Consider the following 21,650-nt stretch of genomic DNA (forward strand, 5'->3'; position numbering starts at 1 on the left):
CTGCTGAGAGAGCCAATCAGGTCACGGATGCCTAACGAAGATAACTATGTTGGAATCGTTCAATCCTTTATCCCACAACACGTCCAACTTCTCACACCTTCCAAAGAGACTCGGATGTTTGAATAGAGAGCCTAAGAGTAAGACATTTCCTAATAAAAAATCCGCACATACCAAGTAAAATTTTAGTTAAAAACTTACGGAAGTAACGTAAATTTGCATCATTTCGCAGTCGAACCGTTCAATTCTGACATTTTGCGCCCTGAGGAATTATTTCTCGCACCCGGTGCATCGACACATCTGGGCACGCCAGTTACTTATCGGACGATGGATAATGAATTGGGCATTGATGCACGGATGCACTGGGCGCAAGCGGCAATGTGAGACCCCAGATAGTCCTATATATAAGATAAAATAGGGCTAAACTCTTAACCCGGCTTAAGCATTTTGGGTGGTGGCAAGGCCCAAGAGGTTAAGAGAGTTAAGCGTGCTAGGATGGGAGTAGTCCTAGGATGGGTGACCCCTTGGGAAGTTGGGGCGTCACAGGCAATTTCTCAGAGCTCGAATCAAATGAATTGAAAGGTTGGGAATCACATAGAGTTCTGTTAAGTTCCATATGGTTTTGCGACAAATTCGACGCAAATGTAATGAATAAACAGCAGTACCTTCCAGTAACCTGGGATACAGGAATATTAGAGTTCCTAGAAAGAAAAAAAAGATTTTTTTTAAAAAAAAATAAAATTTTGGTCATTGAAACAAATGCGCTGTGAGAGAAACAATACAACAAACACCTGATGGGCGGCGACAAAAGCGCTTAGCATAGCATCTGGGTGAAGTCCACATGAAATCGACCTTTGCCGATCCATTATTTGATCAAAACAAACAATACGCATCACTACCCAACTCATAAACAACCGATTACTGAACCAAAATGGGCCAAAAAAAAGGAATTTTGAGAGAGAAGCAAGAGGAAAAATCCGACCTTTACCCGCGTTAACGCTTTGTTGAGCTCCCATTCAAAGCGATTCTTGTGACTAATCAAAAATCAAAATGCCGTGGAGGGGTTTTGGGCACGGTGATGGTGGTGTTGTGGCGAAGGGGTTAGAAATTGGACAGGTAAAGAAATTTCATGGACGCATATTATATAGGTAGTAAGAAGGGACTGCGGAGAATGAATCCGAACCATTTTTGTGACCGGAGGGGATGAATAAGTCGGAACGAAGCGTCATTAACGGGAATGACGCGACAGGACCATGAACTCAGCCCAACATTCCATCAAGAGAGGGAACGGGAGTCGGAGCGGCATCTAGGAGGCGAATGAAATGAAGCGTCGCTAACGGGAACGGGCGTGACGGAAAGAAAGCCTGACTATGAACTCGGCCCAACATTCCGTCCAGAGAGGAATCAGGAGTTGGAGCGGCATCTAGAGGGGCGAGCGAAGGAGCCGGAGAGGAGCATCGAGCGGAAGACGAAGCAGAGTAAGGAGGAAAATTAAATAGGAAGCAGAGTTTTGGTCGGGTGAGTCCATCCATTAATTAATTAATAGAGTAACTTAAGATGACAGGTGGGGCCCACAAAAATTAAGTTAAGGTAATATTGTCACGTGGACAAAGAGAACAGGCTTTCATAAGGGTTATAGAAGAAAATAGATTTGTAGATTATAGATATAGATAATAATAATAATAATAATAAATAAATAAATAAATACACCAAATTCGATTTCGCCCAGTGCCAACACAATCCCTAATTCACCCTCTTCTTCTCAATCGACATGGGAGAAAGGATCCCTCGTATGCCCTAATTGGATCCGAGATTGCCCTAGACGAGGCCCCATGGCTCAAATTCCCAGCCTCGACAACGCCCCTCTTAATCTCTCCTCTCTCAGGTATCCCAATCACCTCTTATTTTCCTAATTTTTCTCGATTTTTTTTGCTGTTTTTCTCTTCCTTTTTTTTTCATCCGTTGTTGTTGCGGATTTGCCTCAGGGAGCAGTCACAGAAGGAGCTCCTCAACATCCTCAAGAATGTGCGTCCGCTCACAATTCCCTCGTTCTTTTTCTTCGAAAAACATAATTTTTAGGGTTTTTTCATTGTTTTCGTTTCGGATTTTTGTAGATTCGAGGTAAGAAATGTTTGGTCATTGATCCGAAGCTCGGGGGAACTCTCTCTTTATTGATTCCGACGTCGCTGCTCAAGGTATTATCTTCTTTGCGGAGTTCGCAATAAACAAATATTTCTGCTTGATTTGTGCTTCTGAAGTTTTAATTTTGTGTTATAAAGTATTTGAAACCATTGAAATTCTCCAAAAAGATGAAGCTTTGATTAATTATTTTCATGTTCCAAGTTTCTCTCTTTGATCCACGTGACTATCAAAAAGTCTAATTTCCAAATGGAAGTTGTCATTGATTAAACTCAGAACAAGAAATTAGAATATTTTGTTAGCAAGCTTGATTTCTTGTTTTTACGGCAAAATTTGCTCCATCATCTTAATTTGGTTCGGCCAAGTAGAACATTCCTAGAGGCCAAGTAGAATACTTCTGGAATCCAAATAGAAAAGGGCATAAAATAACTCCCTTTGTTTTAGCTTGAACATCCCCGTTAGGCATATTCACACATCGCAATCTCCTCCTAATACACATTCACGTGGAATTCTAGGGGCATTGTAAGCCACAGAGTATATATTGTTGATTGTCATTTTACTTGTTGTTTATTTGGCTTTTGAGAGCTTCCTGGTTTATTTCCTATCCCAGCCTTATCAGCCTTTATTATATAATTTTATATTGTTTGGGTCTTGTAATTAGGTATGCTCGCTTTTCTTGTTTGCGGCACTAAATGGGCATATCTTTACATGATGCCTGTTGACTTGTGGTATATGTGTGTGTGCGCACACACACATATATATTTGCATTACATACTATGCTATCTGCTTACTATAATATGTTTAATTTTATTGTAATTCTTTTTCATGGATAGCAATAACATTTGATTAAGCAAAATGTGGTACATTCTACCAGGAAAACGGTGCGGAGTTGCGCCATCTCTCTGCAGATCCTGTCCAAACAGAATGCTCCAAAGTAATATATCTTGTTTTTCCTCAGCTGAACTTAATGAAGTTCATCACATCTCACATCCAGAATGATGTTTCTAAAGGAGTGCAAAGAGAGTATTTTGTTTATTTTGTGCCACGCCGCACAGTTGTTTGTGAAAAGGTTAGTTCCACGACTTCCAATAACTTTTATCTTAGATGATTATGTCAATCCAGAATTTAGTGTTTTTTCTTCCTGTATTTTTGGGTATACTGTCACGACTTTTGATGTCAGACTACTAGAGTGATAACCTTTTTATTTTCAAACTGGGGCTTAGTTTCTTGTTATCATCTAAATGCGTGCGAGTATTTATAAGATTTCTTTGGCCTGCTAAACACAAACGGTTGTGCTTAGTAGTTAAAAATGCTATTAATAATTGGTGCATAGCTCTTTGTTGCAAAAGTTGACTAAGGAAATGGACCGTATAACTGATGATTCTGGTCGTATTAGATGACAAATGCTGCTTATTAAATGGTCATGTCTTGATCCCACCAAATTAATGGATAGTGCATTATATGTGCCATGCAAGTGACCAATACATAAGAGGATATCAGATGAAGCTTTTTTTTATAAATTCCATTTTAGGTTAGCCCTAATCTTCAAATGTGAAATTATCCATTTATTAAATACTATAATCCTTTTTCTGTTTCAAAGGACTCTGAACTTTTGCTATATACCATGTTGATTTGTGTAGCAGAAATATAGACTCCTGAAAGGAAATGAAGAAGCCAAAAAAAGACATTTGGCTTATCTCTTTTATTCTTAATTGCTTTATTTATGCTCTTGTAGATCTTCGAAGAGGAAAAGGTGCATCAAATGCTGACTTTGGGAGAGTTCCCCTTATACGTAGTTCCACTGGATGAGGATGTCCTTTCTTTCGAACTTGACCTTTCTTTGAAGGTATTCTTTCATGTACAGGACTGTTATATTTGGTTCTTTTTTTCAGTCCATAATTCTCTTTTTTCAATTGTTTAACTTTCTAGGAATGTCTTGTTGATGGTGATACAAGTTCCATTTGGCACGTGGCAAATGCTATTCATAAGCTGGAGGTATGCGTGTGTTTTTTTTAATTGAAGATACTTTGATGATACACTTGACATTGCTTTGTTCCCTTCATGATGGCAACAAATAATATAGGCTTAGACTATGTTGTTAATGCATTACAATTTGCTTATTTGGTAGCAATTTACTAAAGGAGCACAGGTACCTTCTCTAATTAGCACCTGTTAATGCATTACAGTTTGCTTTTGGTGTGATTCCAAACGTGAGGGCTAAAGGCAAAGCTTCAACTAAGGTTGCTGATCTTCTAAACAGCTTGCAAGTAGAAGATCCAGTAAACATGGGTGATGTAAGATATACTTATTTTTCTGGTCTGTTTTTTTTCAAATCATTATATTCATCTCCAAATACTTGCATTATGGTTTTCCAGATGGCGATTCCGGAGATAAACACGCTCATTTTACTTGATAGAGAGGTAATGTTTTCCTTTTGTCTATTTGAATTTGTCTCTTCAGTTATCTGAACTGCCGAAATTTTCTGAAATTTGTTTCTAGAGGCCTTTATGGAATCTATGAGGTTAACAGTAAATCACAAATTTATGGACTATAAGCATAAATTTGACTTAAAAGTAATGACCATCGTTTTTCTGATTTAGTTGTCTTGATTAATGCATTTTCTAAGATCACAAATATGGTGTTACTCCTATACTCTCTTTCTTACCAACACAATCAGAATTTACTATCTTTGCCAAGTTATATGAAGTTTCTGTTTCTTATTTGACTAACTGATTAAGTTTCTTTTTCTATCTATATTTCTGAGTAAAAGTTTCATGGGCATGCTTAATGCTGGACATGGTGATGATTTTGGTGTTGTCATGTGAACCTTTGAAGTTGATTTTCATAGTTTCTTGCCAGAAGTATGTAAATACCTTTATTTGTGTTTGGATCAGATGTTAAATGATATAATAATAAATACAACTTATATAATAATAAGGCTAAATTACAGAAAACCTCTCTGTAAATATCTGATTTTTCTCTTTCACTCCCTGACTTTCAAAAACATATATTTTGCCCCCTTAAAATTTCAAAAATGTTTTCAGGGGGGTACGGTGTTAATGGAGAGCGCAAAATGACCAAATTGCCCTTACTTCTTCTGTAAGGAAAAAATAAAATTTTAATATATTTTTGTCATTTTGAAGAGTATTTTTGGTATAAATTATAAGAAATGGACGGAATAGTGATGGAACCTTGACGGAGGGGGCCTAAATGCAACAACTTGAAATGTTGAGGGGGTAAAATGTAGGTTTTTGAAAGTTAGGAAGGAAAAGTGAAAAAACGGGTATTTATAAGGAGGTTTCTGTAATATAGCCTAATAATAAACACATGTATATGTATTTGTGATTAGTTGTTACTGTTGTTGTTGTCATTTGAACTTAAAGAAGTCCATGGTCATATTCTAGTTTTAAACTTTGTGTAAGAGTCAACTTCTACATTTGGTAAATGTATCATTGTGGAGATGTGCCATTGATTCCTTTTCACAACTGTTATGCCATTTTTTGTCATTTATCTTATATTGTTTTGCTATATTATTATCGTGAGTTGACTCTCTTGTTCGATGTCGTCTTTAACTCAAGTAACTACCCTTTTTAAGTTAGTGTGCGTTTATTCACTTCATGTAATATGTCTTGGTTAAAAGAATCACTATTTTTTCTGCTCACCAGTTATTTCTACACAGGTGGATATGGTGACACCAATGTGCTTTCAGTTAACATATGAAGGACTACTAGATGAGGTTAGTCTTGAAAAATGTACTTTTTCTGGCCTGTATGAATTTTAATTTGTTAATAGTTATCTTGTGAAATGTGGAAGTGAATTTATTGTTTATGTAATATCCGTATCAAATATTTAGTGTTTGCCTTAGGTTCGCTGAGGAAAATACATTTGAAAAATATTTCATTTGTCTCTGTGAATTGTAACACATTGTTCATATCACACTGGTCTTGTTAAAATATGATTTCTGTGTCCCCACTGGAAAACGTGCATATTTCTATATGCTTCTGCCCCAACTCCTTTTGGCCCAATTGCATTAGGCGGCCCTCATCACCAAAAGACCTCTTTAATGTGTATAACACCAAGTTAGCTTTGATAATCCGAATTATATAAGTTGACCTTGAATCCACCAAGTTGTATTGAGTCTTGCCTGAGGCCTAGTTGCTTGAGGCTGTTTGGGACAGACAAACATTACTTTATCATGTTGAGAGTTCAATCCAAGTTGAGAACCTTCAGGTCATTCTAACTGAACTTTGTGTTATACACATCCTAAGCTTGCCACTTTATAACTTTATTCATGTGGATCTTGAGTTCTATTTTTTCTCTCTTTCTTCTTAAGAATCCGAAGAACTGTCAGTGATGTGCAAGAATGGTTTTAGCAATGTGACAAGCACAGATGTCAGCACCAACTCGAAACCATGATGATGCCGGCGGGATTGTTCTATGCTCCTGGCTGTAGGAGTGACATGCTGGGTGCTTATGAGTGGGTCTTGCCTAGGCTTTGAGGCGCTGGGAAAGTATTTGAGCACTGCCAATTACTGGACATGGAGGCAGAGGGAAAAGGGAGACAGGGTCCATGACTTTGTGCGGTACACATGGGCTTGGGTGTGGAATTCTAGCAGAGGAAAGTGACAAATAAAGAGGAAGAAATAAGGAGAAGAAGAAGACAGAAGAAAAGGATTGAGAAGGGACTGATCAATTATTGAACTAAGAGAGGAAATATTTTAGGGGAAATTCCCCAAAAACAACTGAAAACTCAATAACCCATTTAAAATAATCTCAATTTAAAGTGCTTAATAGGCCTTGTTTTATATATGCTCTGTAACCTTAATAGATTCCCTTAATTGTAGGTATTTGAATTTCCCATCACCGGATATGGTTAAGATTAAAAATTAACTGATTCTATACTTACTAAAATGATCGGCTCTAACCCAATCTAGATAACTAATCATGACACGAGTTTACTTGACATGACTCAATTTAACCCATAATTGGGCTGCATCATTAAGATGATTTTTGAAATGATCATATTTCCCAGCAAATGATTGAAAACAATAAATTTTTATGGGATTTTCTCCCCTAATAAAATGTTTATATGACATTTAATTTAATTAATGATTTTTGTCTTATGCAAAATATATTTGCTATTCATATGTCCTGTATATCCACATATCAGACCATGTTAGGTTTAAATTTTATGAACAAAAATACTTTATTTTTATGTTATTAAATGAGTATTATGCTAACTTCTACAGGTTAGTGTTTGTTTAATATCTTTATGCTTACTTGCATTTGGAAAAAAACTGTGGATTTGTCTTAGTACTTGCTCTCATTGTTGTGAAGAATCGGCACAAACACTTGAATTTTAGAGCGCATTGCTATTTATTGGTATCTAACACTTGCGAAGATGTAGTTTCCTGGTTTTTGTTTCACGTCTATAAGTAAGTTTGGTCTGGTTTATGTCTGGTTTATGCTTGTGATATGATGACTTCCCAGTACATGTTGCAGGTTAAAACGGTTACAGCTTTTTTCTTAATGTAGTTTCTCCTATTAGTGTTTCATGCAAAATGAAAAGTTAATAGCAATTCTTCTTTTTTCTTTTTATACTTCTGCAGATTTTGCAAGTAAATAATGGTTCTGTGGAGGTTGATGCCTCCATTATGGGAGGACAACAAGATGGGAAAAAAGTTAAAGTTCCTTTAAATTCTAGGTACTTAATCTCTTTCATGATTTGGTGTATGTAATGTTCATTTCTATAGCTTCTTTACTGTGAATAAGATGTTGGTCCAGCACTTTTGGTATAACATACTGTTCTTATCTCTATAGTGCTTGCTAATTTCATAGAAGGCATAATTCATTATTTATTTTTTTTCTGTGGCCATCAACATGAAGTTTGAAACCTCCAAATCCTTGAGACATAGCAATGACTGATTTAAAGAAAAGAAATAATTACCATAATGATTGTAGTGGATGGCTAGATGGCGAGTTTAGATGCATCCAGGCTTGTTTGCAAGATTGTGTTTAGTTAGTTTAATAAGGACAGGAGGCAAGGGGAGCCTTAAGATATTTCACCACCCATGATATTGTTCAGAAACTGAATTTGCAATGGCCCTGTGGCGTAACGGTAAACAAGTGTTTTTGATCCTCAACTAATTTACATAATCCATAGATATTTATAAAGTGGTAGCTAGAATAAGCAATTGTTAGTCCCTTAGTCTGCTCTAATGTTAGTCTAGGGTCAACAGTATTTTATTTTATACACTGACAAGTGTGGAAGATTAGGAGATATATATGATTATCAACACGCAGCAACATTGGTAACTTGGTGCATTCCATGTTTTGTCTGGAGTAATTGACAGAACAGAGGATCTAAGATGCGAACAAAAGTTTATAAGCTAAGTTACTCGCGCACAAAAAAAGGGGGGGAACTCGCGAAGCGCTTAATTTTTAACTTGTACTACTGGTTGTTAACAAAGATCACGAATAACAAAACGATCAAATTTTACACAAGTTACTCCGCAATTGAAAGTAATATCTGACAAACCTTTTTCTTCAGTTAGCTAATTAGGGAGTTTCTTTTTCCTGTATTACTACGATCTCAACAAGTCAAGAAGATCCTCAGATAAAAATGATAAAAATTACGGGAGATAGTTCATAATATTTTCATAGGCGTGTGATGAAGGGTGGAACAGCTACAGATAATTCTTTGTGATTTCTAAGATTAAGGATTAATATTTTGCCTGATAACATCACCAGAATTTGGCAAAGTAACATTTAGAAAGTAAGAAAATTGGTATAATTACTTGCTCTTTTCAGACTTATGATAGTGCTTGGAGTTCTGCAAATACAAAGAACAACTGATGGACCGAGTATCTGCCAAGATTAATACTTTATTATCTAATTACCCAGCAAGTCATTGGCTAAATAAGCCAATGTGTATGTACATTTTCATCCTAGTTGTATCATTGTTATTTAAACTCAAATCTTTGTTCCTGTTGTTTCACTGTTTTCATGCTGAATGTCATCTCATCCCTATACACAGAGTGAGAATATAGTCTTTCAGAATGTAGGTATAGTTGTTGAAAGTTCCAACTGTGTTGTTAGATGTCATGAATTCAATAGTTCTAGAAATGTGGTTACACTCGTGTCAATGGATTATAGCTAAATTGGTGTAAACTATTCCATGCTTCCTGGTTTTTCATTTTTGTTATTTAATGCGTTTATTTGGTTTCAGCGATAAGTTGTACAAGGAGATTCGAGACCTTAATTTTGAAGTAGTTGTTCAGGTTGGTTATATTTCCTTTCCCTTATTTCCTTTGTCCAATCTGCTTCACTCTAATTGTTTCTGCTTATGGCCATGAGTTTATTTGCATATCTTTAGCCTCCCTTTAATTGTAGTAACTTCAGGTTTTGCGTGAAAAAGCAACATCAATTCAGCAAGATTATGCAGAAGTTAAATCTACGGTAAGAGCTACGTCCGTCTCTCCTCCTGCATTTGTTTTTTGATATCCAAGTTTATGACAATGCACATATTTACGACAACTCTCAAACCAAACATGCCCTCTATTCTATGCTGGCTATTCATCTCCTCTATGGTTGAAATAAATGTTTTGTTAATTGTATAAGATATCAGCAACTTGACTGATTCCTTAGAAAATTCTATGGTCATTGAATTAGCTGACCATTTGAAAATTTTGTCCCCATCAAGGATTAAAATATTTCGTTATATTTGGTTTACCATAGTTTAGCTGTGAATATCTTGATCTTTTCTGGTTTACCTCATTACATATCTGAACTATCAGTTTTATAGCTACTTGCCTACTTCCTCCATACTCTTGCATAATTTTATATATTTTCTTGATTTTTTGAGTTCCTTTAATTTTATCAACTTTTAGACATGTCAGTTTCCATTGTTGTTGTGTAATGTCTGAATGAACCTGGATGCCGATACCTTTGGGGACATAAAAATTGGTAAAACATGTAGAATGAAAAGAGAACTGTCATAAAAAGTATGACCCCAAAAAAATGGCTACTTCATTACAGTCATCGATATATGAGTTTGTGTCCAATGCTTTCTATTATCCTCAGTGTGAAACATATTTGTCTTACGTTGGAGATGAGGTGAAGTTATATAGGGCAAAACTAGTGACAGAACAATTACTGATTATACTTCATTTGGAGTCCATACCTGGTGTCAAGAACAGTAATTGATGGTACTTCATTTGAAGTCCACACCTCGTGTCAAATTATCTATGTACAAGGGACAGTACAATTTTGATAGAGAAAAAAATGCTAAATTCCAGGTAAACTAGGTTTAGTTCACCTTTATATGCGACATGCACTTTTGCCTTTTGCTGGCTGCTGGCTTAAAATTATTTATATGATATGCAAATATTCTGGTTCTAGATTTAATAATTTCACTTGTATTTATAATTCTGTAGAACATCTTTATGTACGTTTCTTGCCGTTTGACAGTCCCAGTCTGTATCTGAGCTGAAGGATTTTGTGAAGAAGTTGAACTCGCTACCAGAAATAGCTGTAAGTTTGTTATATTCTTTTCCTTATAGCTTGTTGATTGTTGTATATGCAGAACTCAATTGCTAATTATTGCACCAGAGGCACGTGAATCTTGCTCAACACTTGCAATCTTTCACATGTAAACCTTCCTTTCATGGTCGACTGGACATCGAGCAAACAATTCTGGAGCTACAGAACTATGAGATGTAAGCTCATTTTTTCTGTTGTCCGATACTTCTGCTTGACATTTTGCTTGTTAGAGATAGTTGATTCTTTTCCAGGAGTCATACTAAGGTTATGTTTGTTACTCCTTGTGTTAGAATAATTATTGTGCTATCTTCAGTCTCTCATGCAGTTGTTTCTTGTTCTAGTTGGGTTTTCTCTTGAGTGTATTATTTCTGTAACTAGGTGATGCCACTATATGAACAGATGTTTTGAGTACATTGAGGAGATGATTCACAAACAGGAACCGATTGTCAATGTACTTCGCCTTCTGGTGTTATTCTCCCTTACCAATTCTGGGCTGCCTAGGAAGAACTTCGATTACTTGAGGTATGATTAATGTACTTACTATAAGCCTCTAGTTTAGTTTTGGTATGATAAGACTTTCCATATTTTTTTTAGTATCCTCTCATTCTGTACCGTGCATTAGATGAGTTTAAATCTTGTATAATATATAATAAATATTGTGTGAATCATGAAAAGTGACGAGATTAGTCTATTCATATGTTTTGCATTTTGTCATCTTCTTTAGTGCAAGAACAACTTTAGTTGTGAACAGAGGTTTGAATGAGCCGAGTTGACCTCAAACTCTGAAAATTGTTAGGTTGTGTTTCAAAATATAAACACAGCTTGTTATTTGCTTGATCATGAGTCAAGCTGAGAAATACTCAGCCCCACTAATTTTACCAAGCTATCTCAATTTTGGCTAATAGGGTGGTTGTGATGTTCTGAGAGGAGAGACAGCTTGAAATTTCAGAAAGTAGCTTATATCTTTTGTTTAAACTGATTACGTACATAACTTGCTGAAATTTCGATTTGGCATTAGCTATGCCAACTTGTGGTTGTGCTATTCTATTCCTCTTCTTCTGCATCCCTCCTATCTTGGGTGCCAACACTACTTGGAAGTATCTTTCACACATTGACATTTTCTTAGTGCTAGTACTGCAACCAAATTGTTGCTTATGTTCTTGGATGACATATAGATCATGATACTGCTGAATCAACCTGTTCTAATAATTGTTATAAAAAAATTTATATTATTTAAGAGGTCATGAATACATATATTTCGTCATGTCTAATGCATTTTTAGTCCTTTGTTTAATGTTTCCTTTTGCATTTAGGAGGGAGATACTCCACAGTTATGGCTTTGAGCACATGCCCTCATTATATAATTTGGAAAAAGCTGGGCTTTTGAAGAAACAGGTTAATCTGGTTTCATATATTTATAGAGACATTTTAAGATCTTGGGGCACCCTATATGCCCCGACTTTATCTGGCATAGTTATAGTTATGTGACCTGATAAAATAATATGATATTTCTTTTTTTTTTGGTCAGCTAAGCCTGCAAATATTGTTACTTTGCAGGAAACAAAGAACAATTGGCTTACTATCACAAAAGCTCTACAACTTATAGTTGATCAAACCGGCACTTCAAAGTATGTCATCTTCTTCTTAGATCGTTGAAATTGTATCTTTTGTGCCTATTTGTCAGTCATGTATACTGGTCTTGTAAAATGTGTTTTGCAACTATGCTTTAGCCATCTTCTGGACCCTTTTTTCTTCTTTTTTTCACTATGGCTTCTTAACTCTCTACAGTAGAATACCTTCTTATTATGCACTGACATTCATATGCAGATACTCAAGAGCATTAGCTGTTTCTTTATTAGATAAAGTGTTGGACACAATGTTCGTTTTGTTTGATGTGAAAATGTGCTGGATACCTGAATACAAGTATCCAAGTTTCTGATATAAATAAAAAAAGTTGGTGTTGCTTGTATGCCTAGGTATCTTGTGATTACTTTGGGGCAAGGATTGCTGGCCAGTCGACATGGTCTGGCATGGCCTGCCCGTGCTGCTTATTCCAATAAGTTTGTGCCACCTGTGTCGACCATGCAGACATATAATTGTGCGCCAAGGCACGTCGGCGTCCCAAGCTGTGTTGATGGCACACTGTCATGCCTTGTGCTAGTCGCACGGCAATCCTTTGGAGGATAAAATTTATTGTGTAGGCAATGCCTACTCTTCTAAGACCATCTAAACTCTAAAGGTGGTTACTAGAGAAACTTTTTTCTTTTGTTAGGGGTGATGAACAGAATGAGCCTTATAAAATCTGAGACGACAATTGTTATTTTTTAGCATATATAGAGATTGCTAATCTTTTAGCAACAATTTAAAGGCAGTGTAACTTGCAATGTCACACCAATCTGTTGTGTTGAACTTCTAATTTACATACTTGCAACAGATTGATAGCATGTTTAGTGGCTTCATATTGCATGACAACAAAATCTTTGGTGTTCCATTCACCGGGGTTATAGAAGTAAATCCATTATTTATTCCGTCTGCATCACGATCGATTACTCTTTAACTTTCTGCTTCTAATATTTTGAGCTTTTTCACTTTATTTCAGCCCGAATGATATCTCCTACATCTTTTCTGGATATGCACCTCTTAGTATTCGCCTTGTCCAACATGCAATCCGATCGGGATGGTAAGTAGCGTAGCAATCCATATTGTTTCTTATGTTTGTACCTGTTGCTAGGGAGCTAAATGAGCTTCAAGGTGTGTGTATCTTTAGTTATCAAGCAGTATAGCACACAATTAACAATTGTAAGTTCGATTGCATCACTATTATCAGTAATTATAGTTCTCATTTCCCCTTAATGTCGATCCCCAAAGAAGCTAATCCACAAGAAGGCTTTAGAAACCTAATGAAGGCCTAAGACTGGAGATTCTGTTAGATTTTGTCAGACTTGTGATATTATGGTCGCTTTATCACCAAATTAATTACTAGTTTTGAAGTACGAGTGCCCGTATATCATCATACTCAACTGATGTAATCAGCAACTAGCACACATTTTATTTGATGATAGTACCTGTCTTGCCATTTTAGAAGCATAACTGCTTGTTGTTCACCTACACTGCATACTATTGTCTACATGCTGAGTAATGAAATTGCATTATTAGGAACTTCTGATTTTCTTAAATATTGCATATTTGTAGAGGGAATAGATAGTCACTACAATTTTCGTGGTAACCTTTGTATGCAACAATTCAAGATAGATCTTGTGTTAGTCCCTTTTAGTGCATCAGTAAGGACTCCTTATAGCGCTGATATCTTACAATATGACTTCTTCGTGCCATTCAAAACTCAAAAAAAAAAAAAAAAAAAAAAATTCATGCATCACTTTTTTATATTGACTCTGTTACCTTGCAGGAGATCTATTGAAGAAATAATAAGACTGTTGCCCGGACCTCATTTGGATCTAAAGAGAGTATGGATTCTTTGTGGTGTTGTTCATTGTTTACTTCTCTATCATCTCCCTAATCCTCTTTTTGTTCCTTTTACTTCAATAGGGTGTAAGTAATGCTAATTCTATATCTGAGACAGTTCCAGGAGCTCAATCAATTATTGACAGGTGCTAACAGACATCTCTTTTCTATTTGTAATGGTGAAATTCTACTCAGTTTGTCACTAAATTTTCTTTGCTGGTCACCTTTCCATGCACACCTTCTCGTTTTGGAAATAGCCATTTGAGTCCATGCTTGTTTAGTAATGCTCTGTTTGTTTAGATGTTAAACCGTGTGTTCCAAATAAGATGGATAGGATATGTCTTATACTCTTATTATATTGTAGTGCACAAGAGGGGTATTATCCAAGTTGTGAGTAGCCACAAAGTAGGGTAGAAAGACTGAGCAGGATGTAGAAATAGGGAATGTGTTGATGGTTTGTAGAAAACACAGCCAGTTATAGGGGTGAGTGGAGAAAAGTATCGATATGACTCAAAAATCACAACATAAAAAACATTTTTGCTTGATTCTCTGTTACTGTCATTGCCATATAATGGAACCATTATGACTTATGGAGAGTTGGAACTGGATGATGATCTAAGGTGTGTATTAAGCCAGATAATTGCTGGACTAGAAATGGTTGACAGTATGCCTACCAAAATGGTGATGCATTTTGTGGACTAGACGACTATTGTTAACCAAAATTGTTGTGTATAAATTTGTGGCGTTGTTAAGTTTTTTGAAGAGGGACAAACTTTCAGTGCTAATAGGTATTTAGTGTACGAAAAGTAAGATATCATATGTTAACAGGTGTCAAGAGTACTGGATATGTCTTGACCAGCATGGTGAAAATTTGTATCATAACATAAACCTTCATGCAGCCAACCAAGGATTCATAACGGAGAATCTGCCAATATAAATGGTAGATTGATTTTAGAAAGCATACATTAGCTTGATGGTAATTAATTATCATGATTTAATACTATTATTATAGTATTTATATATATTTGCATTGTGTATTTTTTGTAAGCACCATAGGTATGCAGACACACACTCACATTAAGCTATATCGATTACCAATCCACATGAATTATAAACTTTTGTTGAGAAGGTAATTGTAAATAGAGCACTGATTTTGAATTCTGTTTCTCAATGATACTAGAGGTGTATTGGTTTATGTGAGCTTTTACTGGCTCTAAAGAATTCTATGTTTATCATAATTCATAAATGGCTTTCTTTTGCAATTGCTAGGGTTGCTGATGGCCGTCGATCGTTAGTATTAGTTGTCTTCATTGGAGGGGTAACTTTTGCTGAGATTGCTGCATTGCGGTTTCTTAGTGCACAGGTTTGTAACATCATACTTGATCAATTTCCTCCGTTGACTATCCTTTTGAGCATATATGAGTTTCGATCCTGTCATAATTAATTTTAAACTTTGTTTGCTGAATTTGAGCATTCTTTAGGATTACGCAACATATTCATAGCAAAGATGAGTATAGTTGGACATATATGTTGATTCCCGTTAATCAATTTTCAGTTTTATCACGCGGAATCAATAGTAGAAGTGGTGCTTAATGCTATAATCCTGTATTTATTTATTAATTATTATCCAAGATCTAGTGTGGGTAAAATGAAACTATGCTGAATCATTTAGGACCCCTGCTGCAATTTACTCGTTTCCTTCGATTTTTTCGTTGCGAGACTACAAGTTTTCCTTTCTCTCTGATCTTTACTTTTCCTCTGCTGCAGGAAGGAATTGGTTATGACTTCATTGTTGGGACCACTAAAATTGTAAACGGCAACACAATCCTCGATACGCTTATATCCACCAAAAATTAAGAAACAAGCCAAATTCGGAAATGATTAATGCTTTTCCTGATTCACTGAGAAATTTCTGGGACGCGCACGAGATTAGAATCGTGTTTTTTGAGGAACCAACTTTTGTGGAAGAACCATGGTTCAGAGGCGCGACGAAGGCTTATTTTGGATTGATTTGTTTTTCGGGGAACTCTGCTTTGAGTTGAATTTGTAACATTAGACTGCCACCGCGTGTATAATTTTCTAAATTATTTTTTGTTTTTTGTATTGGTTGATAAGAGTAACGCCAGACTTTGACATTGATACCTCGGGTATTAACCATCAAGTTCTTTTCTACTTGCGGTAGGAATTGGTCGGTGAAATCGCACCGATCTTAACCTACAGAAATCCTCAGTGCAAAGAGAAAGAAAAGAATCATCTGCAGAGGGTCATCTGAAAGTCTTGATTTTGGCAGAGCCACAGATTCAAGTGCATGATTCATTCCAGAATAGATCAGTAATAACTAATAAATACAAATCCCAAAGGGTGTTGGATAGATTTAGAGCTCCTTGATTTGTCTAATTTAATAGGTATATATATACATAAAAAAAATCGAATCGTATGCCTATTTCATGTAGTTGATAAGTCAGGGCTAGGAGTCTGTGGAAATTAACCTGAACCTNCTAACAATTAATGTAAAAGATACTTCTTTTGGCTGGTTAGAAAAGCATATTATAATATACCATATATATATATATATATAGTTGGACTGGACTACTATTAGTAGTAAAATTCTATTGTTGCTACCAAGTTTTTAGCCTTTAGATCAATTTTTTTTTTATTTTTAATCCTTGGATTAAATACTATAACCCAGTGGGGACCACTAAACCCTAGGGGGACCATTCAACTCTAAGTGACTATTATCATCCTAATCCTACAATTTTTTATCCAATGGTTAAAAATTTGATAGTAAAATGAGTGTTTTACTATTAATAGTATTCCAGACTAATTTTATATAGAGTTGGACTGGACTACTATAAGTAGCAAAATCCTATTGTTGCTATGCAGGTTTTTAGCCTTTAGATCAATTCTTTTTATTATTTTTAACCATTGGATTAAATACTATAACCCAGTAGGGACCACTCAACCCTAGAGTTGTGCTAGAATACTATCGGTAGTAAACGAGCTGTTTTACTACCGATTTGTTTTCGATGATAGTGCTTCCAAATTGATGATCGGCTCCGTTAAATATGATCTAAACCATTTAAACTATTTAGAAATCAAATTTCACGCACTTTCGATATTGACAATGAATACTCTTTAAAAAATAATGATAGGAGTCTTGTAATCAAGATCAAGAGTATAGATCTTGTTTTAAATAGTTTAAAGAATTTTCTAACAAAAATTCAATTGATTTGGATATCTTTACGCCGTTAAACAAGAAAACGCCTCTTATCGACCATTAAAATTACAAATTTTGAAACTCTTTGATTATTAGGCAAATGATGTCGAAAAGATTTGAAATTTGATTTCTAAACACTTCAAATGGTATAGATCATGTTCAACGGAGCCGATTGTCAATTTGGAAGTTCTATCATCGAAAACAAATCGGTAGTAAAACGGCTCGTTTACTACCGATAGTATTCTAGCACAACTCTATATATATATATATATATATATATATATATATATATTCTACTTATTTAACTTTGGATCGGTTATGGGCCTAGATATTTAAGTTAATAATATATCCATCGAATTTATTCGGATTTATTTGAACGGATCTAGATAGTGATTATCTATATACTCTTCGGTTAAGACCGAATATGTATCGGATTTAAATCAGAGTATGGAAACACCTAGTCCAATAAAATTCGTTCAAAATAAAGATTGAAGCAGTAAACATCTAGGAATAAAAAAAATAAAAAATAGTAAATAGATTAGGATTTTTACTGGAATGAAAATACACAATAAGTCCTCTTAAAATTAATCTCTCAACTTTAAATTTTTTATTGACTATTGGATATTCCGCCGGGTCTTGGTCCTCGGTCCGTATATGTAAACTTTTTCGAATCCTATCTATTAAAATGTCAGGTTGAAATCGGGTCCAAATCGGGTATGAGTATAATATATCCAAATCCATATCCGAAACTTTAATGGATAATTTTTTACCCATATCCTATCTATTTTTTATCAAGTGCGGTTCGGATCCAGGTAGGGTCAGGGTAGGGTCCGGGTATGGGATATCAGGTATTTTGAACTACTTTAGGTCCAACTTATGCTACAGCATCATAATCTTTCATTAGCAAAGAAAGCACTACTATTGGCTGCTAATAACGCCATCTTTCGCCATTCCTCGAATGGTTGATGAACTTCCACCTCACAGAATCTAACACAACCATTGCAATGCCTTCACCCTTTCTGTTTAGTTTAAATCCACACGAAAAGGTTTTTAAACAAATAAGAAAAAGATCATACAAAGTGGAAGTTTCAGAATGGTGATTCTATTTATTTAAAAGTGCAACAACATGAGTGATAATTACTAAATACATGATGGTATCTTTAGAATGGCACAAGTGCGCCTACTAGAATAACATCAAGATCATTTGAAATTCGACGCCGGAGCTTCTCTATAAGGAACAAATTTTTGTTTGATAATAATGATACTTCACATTACCTCAGAACAGTTATTTGGCCCTACAGGCTCTCTCAGACAATGCGATATCGCCGCGACAGCAGCTTCAATTGATGAATCCTCTCCCTGTCCCAACAATGGAGAGAGAATTTTTCTTTAAAAAAGAAAAACACAACTAAATTCAGAAACTTAGTTGTGCTGTGGATGATAAAACCTTTTCTTTCCAGTAGAACATGTTCCCGTACTTCCCTGCGAGGCGACTCCAAAAACTTCGAGGCACGTCCAAATCGACCGACGCACCAATGTTAAAATTTATTATGTTGCCTGCGAAAAGTGTCAGTATCAGCACATCATCAGAGATCGCAAGGAGGAGGAGAATTCCCAAACTTCGAAGACGATTTATATCTCTTACCGAAAGTTGGATCAGCGACAAACACAATTGTTCTATCATCAACTTGCCAAAAGTCTTTAATAGCTAACCCTGAGCAGGGGGAGAAGGAAACAAAGTAAAGCATCAATGGAGGGGAAAGTAACAGCGCGGCAAAACAAATAAGAAGTTTTGTTACCTCTTTCGTCGGCGCACCATAAATGTTAGTTAGTGAATCAGATCAGTAAGTGGAGGAGAACTAAACTTACGATACGATTTACGTTTAATCTTTTTTAGTATTTGAAAACTTACCTGGTGTATCAGGATAGTTTTGTGCAAGAATTCTTAGTTTAAATCCACTATCCTTCTCCAGATCTACTATCTCTTGACACAGACGCTTTTCCTGTTTATACAAAAAACAGAAAAATCAATGAAATAAAATGTACAATAATAATCTACAACCCTGTAATAACTACTGAAGCACACAATCATTTCGACATGTTGGGTCTCTCTATATATTTGATAAACTAAAACACGAGGAATGTACAACAAAGGAAGCATATTTTCCTCGAACGTTCTGTCGAAACTCGGCATTCTATGTTTTCAGCGTCTATTCAGCTGTAAAATCGATCTGCCCCAACACACCGATCGCCAGGAGTTACGTTCGCGATGTTTCATATATTTCAGATCATATATTTAACACTTATTCTACCGAATTGTGTAGTGTAAATCAGTAAACTGATGAGAATAATTCACACCTGACCTGCAGAGAGAAACCCAGCAACATCAATGACAGGAGTGAATTCCTTAGGAAGCAATTCTGGTTTGTTAACCCCAACCTTCGCATCAACTGCGGCAACACCTACAACACCTCTACTTCATGTCAGAAGAAGGACAATACATTAATAATATGCCTGCTTCTGCTTTCGAAGCTCAAAATCTTGTTTCGCTTCCCGCCGCAGCAGCAGAGGCTGCAGAATTTTCTTTTTCACCAACACTCTATAAGAGCTGCTGCTGCTGCTGCTGAAGGCAGAATCCAAAGGAGGACCAAACAGGTACCCAAACCATGCTTTCAAGTTTCAATTCCATTAGAAGCAAAAAAAAAAAAAAGGAATTAATCCAGCTTAAAACATAAATTATTAGGAGACCTTTCTTTTTAACAATAACCCTTAAAAAATTATAATTTGCCAAGTAATCTTTGCAAAAAATTATTTGGCAAACCAACTCTACTATGTCCAACTCAGGGCCATGGTGGAGGAAGATATAAAAGACAGTAAATCGTTCACCGTCTTTACTGAAAACAGTGAATCATTCACTATCTTTAGAAGGAAATGCGGTGACTTATTCACTGTTTTTGAAATAAAAAGAGAAAAATGATGAATCATTCGTTGTTTTTTTAAAATCCAAACATGGTAAACGATTCATTGTTTTCCTAAATTTCTACACCCAATGTGGCATTGTCGTGGCGAAAATAAGACTATTTAGATTCATAAATTTTTGTTGTGATTATTTGACCAAATCTAAAATTTTTAAGGTCATTTTTAAAAAAAGTCCTTATTGGGCTGCACCCAAATCATTAAAATTCCGTCAGTATAATTTCTGAAACAAATATAAAATTCTTCTAGGCTAAAATACAGAAACCTCCTTGAAACTGCCCGCTTTTTTACTTTTCACTTCGAACTTTCAAAATCTACATTTCGCTCCTTTAAAATTTCAGAAACATTTTCAGAGGGTTACAGTATTAATGGAAAAAGTAAAACGACTAAATTACCCTTACTTATTTTATAAAAAAGAATAATTTTTTAATATATTTCTGTCATGTTTTAAAAAATATTTTAAATATAAATAATAAAAAATAGACGAAATAATAACATAACCCCAAAGGAAAAGGTTAAATGCATCAATTTAAAATATTGACGACGCAAAATATAAATTTTTGAAAGTCCGAGGAGGAAAATAGAAAAAAAATAATAATAATTACACAAAGATTTTTTTATATTTTAGCTATCTTTCTATTCTACTTTTTCGCCGTATGTAACACACTCTCTCTGTAAATCCCAAAACAAAGCTTCGGAATAGAGTGCGTAATCAACAAATATTACCCGAGAGAGAAATCCCGAGGGCGAGAGCCCCACAGATCGCGAGATTCAACGATTTGGCCCCGAGTTTGTCGCCCCATTTCTTGAAATTGGGTGCCGGGCTAGGGTTTTTCCCTTTCCCCGTGGGATTTAAATTCAAATTATCCCAATTTGAATTTGAATTTGAGTTTAAATTCAGAGGAGGGGAAGCGCGTCTCGGGGAATTTCGGGGCGCTTTGTGTAGCTGCGGTTGGAAGCAGCAGCAGCAGCAGGACGAGGAGGGGGATTGAATTTGAAGCAGAAAAAGCATTTTCTTTCGTTCTTTCTTTCACTCTCTCTCTATCTGCTGTGGTTTGAGGATGTATGTAGAAGAAAGAAACTATATAAGTTTTTTTTTTTTTTTTTTCATAGTGCTGCCTGAAATATGTTGAAATTACCTAATAGTTGTTTGCACGATAATCCCTCAGCTATCCATCTTTCGTTGTGTAGCATAGTTGTTAACCAACAGTTACAAAACATAAAAGATGTAAAAAGCCCATTTTTGCACTAGATTATTATATTATGTTCATATTTTGTGAGTAGGTGAGAGAGAATTTGGAGGGAACTTATTTGATTC

The 21,650-nt window shown here is 35.5% G+C and overlaps 2 protein-coding genes across 4 annotated transcripts; one reads left to right on the top strand and one right to left on the bottom strand.

Annotated features, from left to right (window-relative positions):
* On the top strand, window positions 1,686-16,300 carry LOC109707650 (vacuolar protein-sorting-associated protein 33 homolog). 2 transcript variants are annotated; one of them, XM_020229089.1, is made up of 22 exons: window positions 1,686-1,882; window positions 1,983-2,022; window positions 2,112-2,192; window positions 3,011-3,205; window positions 3,872-3,982; window positions 4,066-4,131; window positions 4,323-4,430; window positions 4,512-4,556; window positions 5,816-5,872; window positions 7,746-7,840; window positions 9,365-9,416; window positions 9,538-9,594; window positions 10,606-10,668; window positions 10,747-10,853; window positions 11,077-11,199; window positions 11,991-12,072; window positions 12,235-12,305; window positions 13,277-13,357; window positions 14,084-14,141; window positions 14,224-14,285; window positions 15,409-15,502; window positions 15,907-16,300. In XM_020229089.1, the coding sequence occupies exons 1-22, from the start codon at window positions 1,830-1,832 to the stop codon at window positions 15,994-15,996; spliced, it is 1,791 nt and encodes a 596-aa protein (XP_020084678.1). In that variant the 5' UTR covers window positions 1,686-1,829; the 3' UTR covers window positions 15,997-16,300. The 2 variants fall into 2 exon arrangements, with proteins under 2 accessions (XP_020084678.1, XP_020084679.1); XM_020229090.1 differs by lacking the exons at window positions 1,686-1,882; window positions 1,983-2,022 and having other exon boundaries at window positions 3,011-3,070; window positions 3,147-3,205.
* On the bottom strand, window positions 18,430-21,432 carry LOC109707164 (thylakoid lumenal 15.0 kDa protein 2, chloroplastic). Of its 2 annotated transcripts, none has more exons than XM_020228275.1 (6): window positions 21,059-21,432; window positions 19,715-19,818; window positions 19,269-19,359; window positions 19,002-19,070; window positions 18,804-18,913; window positions 18,430-18,715 (listed from the first exon to the last, which is right to left on the bottom strand). In XM_020228275.1, the coding sequence occupies exons 1-6, from the start codon at window positions 21,342-21,344 to the stop codon at window positions 18,623-18,625; spliced, it is 753 nt and encodes a 250-aa protein (XP_020083864.1). In that variant the 5' UTR covers window positions 21,345-21,432; the 3' UTR covers window positions 18,430-18,622. The 2 variants fall into 2 exon arrangements, with proteins under 2 accessions (XP_020083864.1, XP_020083865.1); XM_020228276.1 differs by having other exon boundaries at window positions 19,720-19,818; window positions 21,059-21,372.

The sequence above is a fragment of the Ananas comosus genome, linkage group 3 (assembly GCF_001540865.1).
Source record: "Ananas comosus cultivar F153 linkage group 3, ASM154086v1, whole genome shotgun sequence".
NCBI lineage: Eukaryota > Viridiplantae > Streptophyta > Magnoliopsida > Poales > Bromeliaceae > Ananas > Ananas comosus.

Coding starts and splice junctions, on each gene's coding strand:
- LOC109707164 (XM_020228275.1), bottom strand. CDS start 21,344: ATGCTTTTTCTGCTTCAAATTCAATCCCCCTCCTCGTCCTGCTGCTGC. Junction 19,071..19,268: donor AAACTATCCTGATACACCAG/GTAAGTTTTCAA, acceptor CCCCCTGCTCAG/GGTTAGCTATTAAAGACTTT. Junction 18,716..18,803: donor TGTTCTACTGGAAAGAAAAG/GTTTTATCATCC, acceptor TTGTTGGGACAG/GGAGAGGATTCATCAATTGA.
- LOC109707650 (XM_020229089.1), top strand. CDS start 1,830: ATGGCTCAAATTCCCAGCCTCGACAACGCCCCTCTTAATCTCTCCTCT. Junction 1,883..1,982: donor CTTAATCTCTCCTCTCTCAG/GTATCCCAATCA, acceptor GATTTGCCTCAG/GGAGCAGTCACAGAAGGAGC. Junction 14,286..15,408: donor GCTCAATCAATTATTGACAG/GTGCTAACAGAC, acceptor TGCAATTGCTAG/GGTTGCTGATGGCCGTCGAT.